Below are 14796 nucleotides of genomic sequence, written 5' to 3'. Positions count from 1 at the left end.
ACCTTGTCAGCTTGGAGATTCGATGCAGCAACATTTCAGTTACTAGCCCAATACTCTAACAACTAGGCTACCTGCCACCCCCATTAAAAGTGTGTGGTTGTTAACAAGTGTTAAAAAAAACTGTACATATAGGCATACAACTACAATTAAAACATATATATTAATAAAGACAGTGTATATTCATAACGCTAGCAAAACTTATTTTAGATTGTTGTTGCAAAGGCTTCTGTTAATTTCACCCAAAAATGTGGGTCTTTTCTCATGAAGTCAAAATAAAATCTGCTACAATACTTTTTGTAAATATTTGCAGGTATTGAGTGTGAGATTTTGTTGCCTGAGATGTCTGTCTGTTTAGTGCTGCATGCTTGATATTGCTGACCCCTTATTGGGAGGTGGCTTACTAGTTTGTATATTGTACTGATTCATATGGATACCTGTCCATACATTGTCTGTAAAAGTGTATAAAAACAGAAAAGCATATAACTGTAGCTATGTGGTCTTTACTTGAGTGTGTTTCAGCAGGGTGAGGTCAGAGAGATGCTTCCAAGTCACTGTTTTTCTGAACTCATAAAATCCTTTACACAATCTGATGGGATGGATGTTCAACCCCATTAAAATGACCATAAGGTCAATATAGAACCTTTAAGTTAAGACCTCACAGATCTGTTCATGGCAAAGCAGTTCAATGAATGATACTAATTGATTCTGTGACAGTATTCATAAAGAGTAGGACAGCTGATCTAGGATCAGTTAAGTATTTTAGATCATAATGTATTAGATTACATGGAGTGGGGGACCTGATCCTAGATCATAATGAATCAGATTACATGGAGAGGGGGAACCTGATCCTAGATCATAATGAATCAGATTACATGGAGAGGAGGGACCTTATCCTAGATCATCATGAATTAGATTACATGGAGAGGGGGGACCTGATCCTAGATCATAATGAATCAGATTACATGGAGAGGACGGACCTGATCCTAGATCATAATGAATCAGATTACATGGAGAGGGGGAACCTGATCCTAGATCATAATGAATCAGATTACATGGAGAGGGGGGACCTGATCCTAGATCATAATGAATCAGATTACATGGAGAGGGGGGACCTGATCCTAGATCATAATGAATCAGATTACATGGAGAGGGGGGACCTGATCCTAGATCATAATGAATCAGATTACATGGAGAGGGGGGACCTGATCCTAGATCACAATGAATCAGATTACATGGAGAGGGGTACCTGATCCTAGATCATAATGAATCAGATTACATGGAGAGGAGGGACCTGATCCTAGATCACAATGAATCAGATTACATGGAGAGGAGGACCTGATCATAGTGAATCAGATTACATGGAGAGGGGGGACCTGATCCTAGATCATAATGAATCAGATTACATGGAGAGGAGGACCTGATCATAGTGAATCAGATTACATGGAGAGGGGGGACCTGATCCTAGATCATAATGAATCAGATTACATGGGGAGGGGGGACCTGATCCTAGATCATAATGGATCATATTACATGGAGAGGTGGGACCTGATCCTAGATCATAATGAATCAGATTACATGGAGAGGGGGGACCTGATCCTAGATCACAATGAATCAGATTACATGGAGAGGGGTACCTGATCCTAGATCATAATGAATCAGATTACATGGAGATTGGGACCTGATCCTAGATCACATTGAATTAGATTACATGGAGAGAGGGACCTGATCTTAGATCATAATGAATCAGATTACATGGAGAGGGGGGACCTGATCCTAGATCATAATGAATCAGATTACATGGAGAGAGGGACCTGATCTTAGATCATAATGAATCAGATTACATGGAGAGGGAGGACCTGATCCTAGATCACATTGAATCAGATTACATGGAGAGGAGGGACCTGATCCTCGATCATAATGAATCAGATTACATAGACAGGGGGACCTGATCCTGATTCAGCACTCCTCCTTTGAGACACTGCCTTTATGAATAAGGAATGCTGTTGTAAAGTCTAGTTACAGCAGGTGTTTACTGCCATCTAGTGGAAGATACCAATAAAACACTTTATTTTCAGGGTGGGGAGGCGGCTGATTGAAACAGAAAGTTAAGTTGTTCTTTTGTACAGAATCCATTTTGAGACGACAGAGCAGAAGACGCTATATGGAGATTACTGACAAATAAAGTGAGTATTTCTCAGTATTTCTGAACAGTAATACATTCTAAAGGACAGAGTAAGATATAGTACTAGTAGTAGTTAGTAGAACTGTTATATGAGCTGAGTTGCTGACAGACAGCAGTTTTCAAAGTGGAAACTAATCAGTGGTCTACATGTTATCAGTAAAACGTCTGGTAAAGATGGTGGAGGAGCTTTTACATTATATGGTTTTATGTTTATCTCAGGGTTTCTCAATCCTTTTGTTCTGACCAGCACTTACACACCTGATTCAACTAATCATTAAATATTTTAAAACAGTTTCATATTTGAGGCATACAAATGAACATTCTCAAATGAAAACCTTTTGGGTTTGAAGGCCTGTTTACAATTATTAAAGGCCTACTAGAATTCATATTTGATGAAAAAAACACAGCTAAACCTGGTTTCTAGTAAATTATATGTTTATCTAAAATAATGTAAAAGAGATGTCTTGAAGAAGGACTATAATATAAAAACTGAAGCATGATTCAGTACAATGTCATGAGTTACTGCTGTCACATGCAACTGACTGTTAGCCCCACCCGCTGGATACTGTTGTTATATAACTATTGTTATATAAATGGGTGGTGACGTGTTTGACTATGATTGGTGTTAAAACAATTCTAATTAAATTATTAAATGAAATCATACTCTACCTTAACCACAATGTATTTAAAAATGCATTTTGTTTGTTATGAAAAAGAATGCTCTTAAACATTTTCATTTAAAGTATAACTTTTAATGTATATAAACAAAGTGCATATAAATCTAACCATTCAAAATAAATACAACCTGAACAACATAATAGAATATTGCATCATATCAAAGAAAAATAAATAACAATTTGCCAAACTGCAGCATCCCACAATTTGAAATAAATGTAAAACATAAGGATGCTATTACACATGTGCATTTAAAGTATAACTTTTTAATGTATATAAACAAAGTGCATATAAATCTAACCATTGAAAATGAATACAACCTGAACAACATAATAATAGAATATTTAACCATATCAAAGAAAAATAAATAACAATGTGCAAAACTGCAGCATCCCAAAACATTAAACTGGTCCCTCTTTTCTCTCTCTTCTTTATTACCATGTTATAACCAGCAGCACACAGCAATGCTGACCAGATTTTGCTTTTATGAGAGATTTGCATTCAGAAATGCAAGCTGCCTCACTTTCGAGGGGCTGATGCGGTTTCTTCTCTCAGTAATTATTTGTCCTGTTTTCGAGAAGACCCTCTCAGAGGGAACGGATGAGGCCACTATGCAGAGTCTCCCTGTCATGACTTTAGTAAGCCGTGGGTAGACAGAGGCCTTGTTCTTCCACCAGCTCAGAGGATCTGCAGATCTTTGGAGGAGGGGCTCCACCAAACAGGATCGGACCTCCATTATGGCATCTGCTGAGGGATTCCTTCGTGCTGCATACCCAGTTGCTCTCTCGTCAAACAGCATCCAAACAGCAGACGTTTGTGACACTACTGCTGGTGCTTCTGCTCCATCTGATCCCTCTTCTTCCTGATGCCCTGGTGCCTGAGCCAGCTGACTGCTGGGGCTGTCCCTCCATCTGATCCCTCTTCTTCCTGTTGCCCTGGTGCCTGAGCCAGCTGACTGCTGGGGCTGTCCCTCCCTCCCTGCCTCTTCTTCCTGATGCCCTGGTGCCTGAGCCAGCTGACTGCTGGGGCTGTCCCTCCCTCCCTCCCTCCCTCTTCTTCCTGATGCCCTGGTGCCTGAGCCAGCTGACTGCTGGGGCTGTCCCTCCATCTGATCCCTCTTCTTCCTGATGCCCTGGTGCCTGAGCCAGCTGACTGCTGGGGCTGTCCCTCCCTGCTGCGGAGGTTATTCTTTGAAGAGCCTCATCAATCGCTATGGCATCACTGAAGGCTAACTTCTTAAACCTGGGGTCAAGTGCAGCGTTTCTGATAGCACGTGATTATATTCCATTCTGTGGAACTTTCTGTCCATTGATGAACATATGGTGTCCATCAACTCGGTCACATTAAATTTGCTTCTCTCTGGCGTCTGGCTGTGATTCGCTGCAGACCCTTACACAGGAGTATCATTGTTGAGGTGGTCACATAGCTGAAAAGAGAGAACAGTAACTTATTAGTTCAGCTTCATGTTTAGTCTACTGATACTACATTCTCATCTACTGCTCATATACATATATAATACTGGATTAAATAATGATGCAGTAATAACTGCTTACTGTACCTCACTCCACTGATCTCCACAGTGACCTGCTCCAGGACTGCACACCTCCTCCACCACCTCCCATTCCTCTTGGGTCAGAGCATCAACAGGTGCATTGACAATGCCCAGGGTAGAGATGATGGCATCCTTTGACTCAAGAAACCGCTTCAACATATAAAATGTTGAATTCCACCTTGTAGTGCAGTCTTGTTTAGGCCTCAGCTCATGCATCCCCATCTGGCGTTGTGTAGACTTTAGTTTTTCAGCACCTACTGTGCTCCTGTGGAAGTATTCCACAGCTGCTTTCACTTTGTCCACAGTAGGCTTCATCACCTTCAGAGCATCTCTTACAATCAGGTTGATTGTGTGGGCAAGACATGGATGATGGGTCAATTTATTAAACATTTTCATGGCTTTGGTTATGTTAGCTGCATTGTCGCTAACACAACAGACCACTTTTCCATCTACTTGTCCTTCTCTGGCCACTCTCAACAGTTCCTCTGCCAAGTTCTCTGGGTGTGTCTGTCGCTGAACTCAAAGCAGTCCAGAAGACAGCTAGACATCGAAAAAATCTTCAATGAAGTGACATGTACCCGACATGTAAGAAGTGGTTACCCTTGATGTCCAGCAGTCAGTGGTAAGGAAAACTGCAGTAGCTTTTTAGACTCTTTTCCACACTGAAGCCTGTGTGCTCTCGTACATTTGTGGAAAAGTGATTTTGAAAGGGTTTTCCTGCTTGGAATTGTGTACATTGGATTTACATTATTGCTATAATTTCTAAAACCTCCACAATCTAAAATGGCTGGAAATCGGTGGCAATCATTTTAGCCAATGCAATATCAATGTGGCCTTGTTTTGCTAAAGACATAGACTTTGGAATAAACTGGTCCATAGAAGACTGCGTTGCTGTGGGTCATGGAGTAGGTCTACTGGACAGAGTGGATACATCTCCACCACTATCACTAGCAGGTCTACTGGACTGAGTGGATACATCTCCACCACTATCACTAGCAGGTCTACTGGACTGAGTGGATACATCTCCACCACTATCACTAGCAGGTCTACTGGACTGAGTGGATACATCTCCACCACTATCACTAGCAGGTCTACTGGACTGAGTGGATACATCTCCACCACTATCACTAGCAGGTCTACTGGACTGAGTGGATACATCTCCACCACTATCACTAGCAGGTCTACTGGACTGAGTGGATACATCTCCACCACTATCACTAGCAGGTCTACTGGACTGAGTGGATACATCTCCACCACTATCACTAGCAGGCCTACTGGACTGAGTGGATACATCTCCACCACTATCACTAGCAGGCCTACTGGACTGAGTGGATACATCTCCACCACTATCACTAGCAGGCCAACTGGACTGAGTGGATACATCTCCACCACTATCACTAGCAGGTCTACTGGACTGACTGGACACATCTCCACCACTATCACTAGCAGGTCTACTGGACTGACTGGACACATCTCCACCACTATCACGAGCAGGTCTACTGGACTGACTGGACACATCTCCACCACTATCACTAGCAGGTCTACTGGACTGAGTGGATACATCTCCACCACTATCACTAGCAGGTCTACTGGACTGAGTGGATACATCTCCACCACTATCACTAGCAGGTCTACTGGACTGAGTGGATACATCCCCACCACTATCACTAGCAGGTCTACTGGACTGAGTGGATACATCCCCACCACTATCACTAGCAGGTCTACTGGACTGAGTGGATACATCTCCACCACTATCACTAGCAGGTCTACTGGACTGAGTGGATACATCTCCACCACTATCACTAGCAGGTCTACTGGACTGAGTGGATACATCTCCACCACTATCACTAGCAGGTCTACTGGACTGAGTGGATACATATCCACCACTATCACTAGCAGGCCTACTGGACTGAGTGGATACATCTCCATGTGTGGAGGTACTGGCTCCACCACTATCACTAGCAGGTCTACTGGACTGAGTGGATACATCTCCACCACTATCACTAGCAGGCCTACTGGACTGAGTGGATACATCTCCACGTGTGGAGGTACTGGCTCCACCACTATCACTAGCAGGTCTACTGGACTGAGTGGATACATCTCCACCACTATCACTAGCAGGCCTACTGGACTGAGTGGATACATGTCCATGTGTGGAGGTACTGGCTCCACCACTATCACTAGCAGGTCTACTGGACTGACTGGACACATCTCCACCACTATCACTAGCAGGTCTACTGGACTGAGTGGATACATCTCCATGTGTGGAGGTACTGGCTCCACCACTATCACTAGCAGGTCTACTGGACTGACTGGACACATCTCCACCACTATCATTAACAGGTCTACTGGACTGAGTGGATACATCTCCATGTGTGGAGGTACTGGCTCCACCACTATCACTAGCAGGTCTACTGGACTGAGTGGATACATCCCCACCACTATCACTAGCAGGTCTACTGGACTGAGTGGTTACATCCCCACCACTATCACTAGCAGGTCTACTGGACTGAGTGGATACATCTCCACCACTATCACTAGCAGGTCTACTGGACTGAGTGGATACATCTCCACCACTATCACTAGCAGGTCTACTGGACTGAGTGGATACATCTCCACCACTATCACTAGCAGGTCTACTGGACTGAGTGGATACATCTCCACCACTATCACTAGCAGGTCTACTGGACTGAGTGGATACATCTCCACCACTATCACTAGCAGGCCTACTGGACTGAGTGGATACATCTCCATGTGTGGAGGTACTGGCTCCACCACTATCACTAGCAGGTCTACTGGACTGAGTGGATACATCTCCACCACTATCACTAGCAGGCCTACTGGACTGAGTGGATACATCTCCACGTGTGGAGGTACTGGCTCCACCACTATCACTAGCAGGTCTACTGGACTGAGTGGATACATCTCCACCACTATCACTAGCAGGCCTACTGGACTGAGTGGATACATGTCCATGTGTGGAGGTACTGGCTCCACCACTATCACTAGCAGGTCTACTGGACTGACTGGACACATCTCCACCACTATCACTAGCAGGTCTACTGGACTGAGTGGATACATCTCCATGTGTGGAGGTACTGGCTCCACCACTATCACTAGCAGGTCTACTGGACTGACTGGACACATCTCCACCACTATCATTAACAGGTCTACTGGACTGAGTGGATACATCCCCACCACTATCACTAGCAGGTCTACTGGACTGAGTGGTTACATCCCCACCACTATCACTAGCAGGTCTACTGGACTGAGTGGATACATCTCCACCACTATCACTAGCAGGTCTACTGGACTGAGTGGATACATCTCCACCACTATCACTAGCAGGTCTACTGGACTGAGTGGATACATCTCCACCACTATCACTAGCAGGTCTACTGGACTGAGTGGATACATCTCCACCACTATCACTAGCAGGTCTACTGGACTGAGTGGATACATCTCCACCACTATCACTAGCAGGCCTACTGGACTGAGTGGATACATCTCCATGTGTGGAGGTACTGGCTCCACCACTATCACTAGCAGGTCTACTGGACTGAGTGGATACATCTCCACGTGTGGAGGTGCTGACTCCACCACTATCACTAGCAGGCCCGCTGACCTGATCCTAGATCATAATGAATCAGATTACATGGATAGGAGGACCTGATCCTAGATCATAATGAATCAGGTTACATGGAGAGGGGGGACCTGATCCTAGATCATAATGAATCAGATTACATGGAGAGGAGGGGCCTGATCCTAGATCATAATGAATCAGATTATATGGAGAGGAGGACCTGATCCTATATCATAATGAATCAGATTACATAGAGAGGAGGACCTGATCCTAGATTATAATGAATCAGATTACATGGAGAGGGGGACCTGATCCTAGATCATAATGAATCAGATTACATGGAGAGGAGGGGACCTGATCCTAGATCATAATGAATCAGATTACATGGAGAGAGGAGGACCTGATCCTAGATCATAATGAATCAGATTACATGGAGAGGAGGGACCTGATCCTAGATCACAATGAATCAGATTACATGGAGAGGGGGGGACCTGATCCTAGATCATAATGAATCAGATTACATGGAAAGGGGGGACCTGATCCTAGATCATAATGAATCAGATTACATGGATAGGAGGACCTGATCCTAGATCATAATGAATCAGGTTACATGGAGAGGGGGGACCTGATCCTAGATCATAATGAATCAGATTACATGGAGAGGAGGGGCCTGATCCTAGATCATAATGAATCAGATTATATGGAGAGGAGGACCTGATCCTATATCATAATGAATCAGATTACATAGAGAGGAGGACCTGATCCTAGATTATAATGAATCAGATTACATGGAGAGGGGGACCTGATCCTAGATCATAATGAATCAGATTACATGGAGAGGAGGGGACCTGATCCTAGATCATAATGAATCAGATTACATGGAGAGAGGAGGACCTGATCCTAGATCATAATGAATCAGATTACATGGAGAGGAGGGACCTGATCCTAGATCACAATGAATCAGATTACATGGAGAGGGGGGGACCTGATCCTAGATCATAATGAATCAGATTACATGGAAAGGGGGGACCTGATCCTAGATCATAATGAATCAGATTACATGGAGAGGGGGGACCTGATCCTAGATCATAATGAATCAGATTACATGGAGAGGGGGGACCTGATCCTAGATCATAATGAATCAGATTACATGGAGAGGGGGGACCTGATCCTAGATCATAATGAATCAGATTACATGGAGAGGGGTGACATGATCCTAGATCATAATGAATCAGATTACATGGAGAGGGGGGACCTGATCCTAGATCATAATGAATCAGATTACATGGAGAGGGGTGACATGATCCTAGATCATAATGAATCAGATTACATGGAGAGGGGGGACCTGATCCTAGATCATAATGAATCAGATTACATGGAGAGGGGGACCTGATCCTAGATCATAATGAATCAGATTACATGGAGAGGGGGACCTGATCCTAGATCATAATGAATCAGATTACATGGAGAGGAGGACCTGATCCTAGATCATAATGAATCAGATTACATGGAGAGGAGGACCTGATCCTAGATCATAATGAATCAGATTACATGGAGAGGAGGACCTGATCCTAGATCATAATGAATCAGATTACATGGAGAGGAGGGACCTGATCCTAGATCATAATGAATCAGATTACATGGAGAGGGGGGGACCTGATCCTAGATCATAATGAATCAGGTTACATGGAGAGGAGGACCTGATCCTAGATCACAATGAATCAGATTACATGGAGAGGTGGGACCTGATCCTAGATCATAATGAATCAGATTACATGGAGAGGGGGACCTGATCCTGATTCAGCACTCCTCCTTTGAGACACTGCCTTTATGATTAAGGAATGCTGTTGTAAAGTGTAGTTACAGCTGGTGTTTACTGCCATCTAGTGGAAGATACCAATAAAACACTTTATTTTCAGGGTGGGGAGACGGCTGAGTGAAACAGAAAGTAAAGTTGTTCTTTTGTTCAGGATCCATTTTGAGACGACAGAGCAGAAGACGCTATATGGAGATTACTGACAAATAAGTAAGTATTTCTGAACAATAATCTATTCTAAAGGACAGAGTAAGAGAATGAATACTAGGAATGAGATATTACTAGTTAGTAGAACTGCTACTTGAGCTGAGTTGCTGACAGACAGCAGTTTTCAAAGTGGAAACTAATCAGTGGTCTACATGTTATCAGTAAAACGTCTGGTAAAGATGGTGGAGGAGCTTTTACATTATATGGTTTTATGTTTATCTCAGGGTTTCTCAATCCTTTTGTTCTGACCAGCACTTACACACCTGATTCAACTAATCATCAAATATATATTTGAAGATAGATTTAAGGCATCATTAAAACCTTTTGGGTTTGTAGGCCTGTTTCCAATTATTAAAGTCCTACAGTAATTCATATTTTGGAGGAAAAAAACACAGCTAAACTTGGTTACGAGTAAATTATATGTTTAGCAAAAATAACATAAGAAGGACTATAATAAAAAAACTGAAGCAAGATTCGGTACAATGTCATGATTTGCTGCTGTCGCATGCAACTGACTGTTACCTCTGGTTACTGTTGTAAATGCCTCTGGGTTTAGAACTCTGTGTCTCAGTGCCCTGCGACAGTGGGAAGTTAGTTTTGCATGGCCCGGTGCTACAGGTGAGTGGAGTTTTATTTTAAGGAACAATGGAATGGTCTAAAATGCGTAAACTCTGCGCACCCGGGGAGCCGGGCAATGCAAAACGAATTCACCCAGTGACCGTTGCTTTATTTCCTTATATGAAATTGAAAGTAACTTTGTAGCCTGCGCAGTTACAAAATGTCTGTTGACACTGTGGCTCATATGTCTCTAGAATATTAGAACAGTGGTGGAAAAAGTACTCAATTCTCATACTTGAGTAAAAGTAAAGATACCTTAATAGAAAATGACTCAATTAAAAGTGAAAGTCACCCAGTAAAATACTTCTTCAGTAGAAGTCTAAAAGTATTTGGTTTAAAATATAATTAAGTATCAAAAGTAAATGTAATTGCTAAAATATACTTAAGCATCAAAAGTAAAAGTAAAGTAGTGATCATTTAAAATTCATTTTATTAAGCAAACCAGACGGCACAATTTTCTTGTTATTTTAATTTACGGATAGCCAGGGTCACACTCCAACACTCAGACATCATTTAAAAATGAAGCATTTGAGTTTAGTGAGTCCTCCAGGTCAGAGGCAGTAATGACCAGGGATGTTCTCTGTTTAGTGAGTCCTCCAGATCAGAGGCAGTAGGGATGACCAGGGATGTTCTCTGTTTAGTGAGTCCTCCAGATCAGAGGCAGTAGGGATGTTCTCTTGATAAGTGTTCAAATTGGACCGTTTTCTGTCCTGCTAAGCATTCAACATGTAACGAGTACTTTTGGGTGTCAGGGAAAATGTATGGAGTAAAAAGTACATCATTTTCTTCATGAATGTAGAGAAGTAAAAGAGAAAGTTGTTAAAAATATATTTCTCAAAGAGATAATGAATGAATGAGAACAATTGACATTCAAGAATTAGTCACTGTGTTAACCACAACCAACATGCTGGATCTCTGTTTAGTTGTCACTGTGTTAACCACAACCAACATGCTGGATCTCTGTTTAGTTGTCACTGTGTTAACCACAACCAACATGCTGGATCTCTGTTTAGTTGTTACTGTGTTAACCACAACCAACATGCTGGATCTCTGTTTAGTTGTCACTGTGTTAACCACAACCAACATGCTGGATCTCTGTTTAGTTGTTACTGTGTTAACCACAACCAACATGCTGGATCTCTGTTTAGTTGTCACTGTGTTAACCACAACCAACATGCTGGATCTCTGTTTAGTTGTCACTGTGTTGACCACAACCAACATGCTGGATCTCTGTTTAGTTGTCACTGTGTTAACCACAACCAACATGCTGGATCTCTGTTTAGTTGTCACTGTGTTAACCACAACCAACATGCTGGATCTCTGTTTAGTTGTCCCTGTGTTGACCACAATCAACATGTTGGATCTCTGTTTAGGGGTCAGTGCTCTAAAATGAGTCTCTCTGGGGAGAGAGAGGAGGGGGGCCCTGCCTCTAAAATGCATCTCTCTGGGGGACATGACACCAAAGCTAAGAGGTAAGATGACAATTTTATGAAGAATTTATTAACTTTATTTCCAAAATAAATAGCTATCTTAAGATGAATGCAGTTACTGTAAATCTCTCTGGATAAGAGCATCTGCTAAATCAGGGGTTCTCAATCCGGGGTCTGTGGAGGTACTGCAGGGGTTCTCAATCCGGGGTCTGTGGAGGTACTGCAGGGGCTCCACGGCACCCTGACTGTACTCGTTGCAATGTAACACATTTGATAGAATTTTCACATGACACGACCACTTTGCCTACTCTTAATTATTGCCTAATATAATGGAATGCATATTTTCTTTACCAATTCTGATCGTTGTTACAAGAAGAATTTTGACAATATTCCCGTTATATCAACACACTCTTCACACCCGTTTAACAACTCTAAATAGCTTTGGCATAGTAGGCATCAAGTCCCTTGCCAATAATGTTGCCTGCAACGTTGCATACAATGTTCATTTTCATCGAACACAGATTACGCCCTAGATGTCTTCAATTGCCCAATTTATAGCCATGCCAAATTTAGGATAATTTTTTTAACAATGTGATGTTGTGCTCCCAAGGGAGAACTTGAAATAACATGATGTGGATAATTAAATAATCAAAAGAAAAACGTGTTTATTTTACACTCTTAGAAAAGAAGGTTCCTTATAGAACCAAAAAGGCTTCTATCACTTCCTTAATATATGGAACCACTAAAAGTTATATATATTTTTGGGTTCAGTGAAGAAGAACCTCTAGAGTTCTGATCAATGAAAGGTGAATGTTTAGAGGATATGAACCCAGCAGACCAGCGCCCGGCCCGGGATTCAAACCAGCCACCTTTCAGCCACAGGTCCAACTCCTGCCACAGCTCCAACTCCTTAATCGCTGGGCGAAAACCTGAGTTAATCTTGGGAAATTAGCATAAATTAATCTGCCAAAATGAAGACAAAATGCTTTGGAGACATACATGGTATCACTTGTTATACATAAGTATTATACATAAATCATTGCCAAAAGCACAGGACATATATTATTTATGGATTGATCATATCAAATATCAAAACATTATTTTAACTACTACAAAGCATTTACATGTGGCTCAGGAACCACTGACTCACTGCATTGTTCTATAGTATTATCAAGACACCTGCTGTTAACTCTTAACTACTTAGGACAGCTCACGAGGTGTTCTAAATATCTGCTGACTAGGTGGGACTAGAGATTTCATGCATAGCTTTAATTTATTCCCCGAAGTGTCAAATGTCTTTATTCTCAGCACTTATACGACCACTTCTCTACTCTGAGACGCTTTGTGGATATGGGCCTAGATCTCAAAATATTGTTATAAAAAAAGTGGAATGTTTGTTTAACATAATAATAAAAAATGAATATTACTAATGTAACCCACTGTAAAGACTGGGCTTAGTTGTTTTGTACCACTGTTCTGGAACTTCCCGTACAGAACTGTCCGTGTCCACGTACGGTGTGGCACCAAGCGGTTACGTGCAGAGTGGGCTGAGGTGATCTTGGGGAATAACTACAGAGTTCACTACAGTGTTGAGATGCCGAAGTTTATTATTCAATTTGCTTTTTGCTTAATGGTCAGGGACAGTATGACTGTAGCCAGATCCTTTTCACTCTCTATCCTTGTTTCATTTTGTGGTTCACCGGATTCGTCATCATCCTCGAGACGAAGTACAGAACAACCTGTTACCTAGCCAAGCTAGTTGGTACAGCTAGGAAAGCTAGCTAGCTACTCTACCAGCAGCATCCTAGTTAACCTAGCTAGTCGGTACAGCTAGGTAAGCTAGCTAGCTACTCTACCACCAGCATCCTAGTTATCCTAGCTAGTCGGTACAGCTCGGTAAGCTAGCTAGCTACTCTACCAGCAGCATCCTAGTTATCCTAGCTAGTTGGTACAGCTAGGTAAGCTAGCTAGCTACTCTACCAGCAGCAACCTAGTTATCCTAGCTAGTCGGTACAGCTAGGTAAGCTAGAAAACTACTCTACCAGCAGCATCCTAGTTATCCTAGCTAGTCGGTACAGCTAGGTAAGCTAGCTAGCTACTCTACCAGCAGCATCCTAGTTATCCTAGCTAGTCAGTACAGCTAGGTAAGCTAGCTAGCTACTCTACCAGCAGCATCCTAGTTATCCTAGCTAGTCGGTACAGCTAGGTAAGCTAGCTAGCTACTCTACCAGCAGCATCCTAGTTATCCTAGCTAGTCGGTACAGCTAGGTAAGCTAGCTAGCTACTCTACCAGCAGCATCCTGATTATTTTCCTGTGGGGGGGAGTGGTGGTGTATCCAGGGAGAACTAAACTAATCTGTTGAACTATCTATCGTGGTCTTATGCTTCCATCTATTGGAATTATTTAGCAACTACAGTACTACTGAATAATGTGTAATTCCTTACTAAAGTAGTATTTACTCAGAATTGCAAAATATAACATTTTCTAGTTCATTTTACCACTTACAACCATAAAATAACAATTTATAGCATAACAAACAATGAAACTGACATAAACCAAAAACACCAGACATTTAGTAGATGAGAGATGTAATGTTTGTCTCTGTTGTGTTGAAGTCCAATCAAGCAGGAGAGACCAACCTCCCCTGTTCCCAGCTGTGTGTCCATGAAGAGTGACTGGTCTATGGAACTTCCTATACGGTTTAGAGAGGGAGACTTTTCTACTGAACAAAG

At 42.3% G+C, this 14796-nt stretch overlaps 1 protein-coding gene across 1 annotated transcript in view; it reads left to right on the top strand.

The window, feature by feature from the left end:
* Positions 1-2075: 2075 nt before the first annotated feature.
* Positions 2076-14796, top strand: part of LOC123741819 (NLR family CARD domain-containing protein 3) — an 18559-nt gene continuing 5838 nt past the window's right edge. Inside the window, exons 1-5 of the mRNA XM_082971128.1 lie at positions 2076-2183; positions 4890-5031; positions 9963-10018; positions 12007-12105; positions 14680-14796. Coding sequence (XP_082827254.1) covers positions 12023-12105; positions 14680-14796 — 200 coding nt within the window. The 5' untranslated portion in view covers positions 2076-2183; positions 4890-5031; positions 9963-10018; positions 12007-12022. The remainder of the gene's footprint in view (positions 2184-4889; positions 5032-9962; positions 10019-12006; positions 12106-14679) is intronic.

The sequence above is a fragment of the Salmo salar genome, unplaced genomic scaffold (assembly GCF_965601325.2).
Source record: "Salmo salar unplaced genomic scaffold, fSalSal1 ptg000177l, whole genome shotgun sequence".
In the NCBI taxonomy this organism is placed as follows: domain Eukaryota; kingdom Metazoa; phylum Chordata; class Actinopteri; order Salmoniformes; family Salmonidae; genus Salmo; species Salmo salar.
This window is presented reverse-complemented; position numbering and strand designations above follow the sequence as displayed.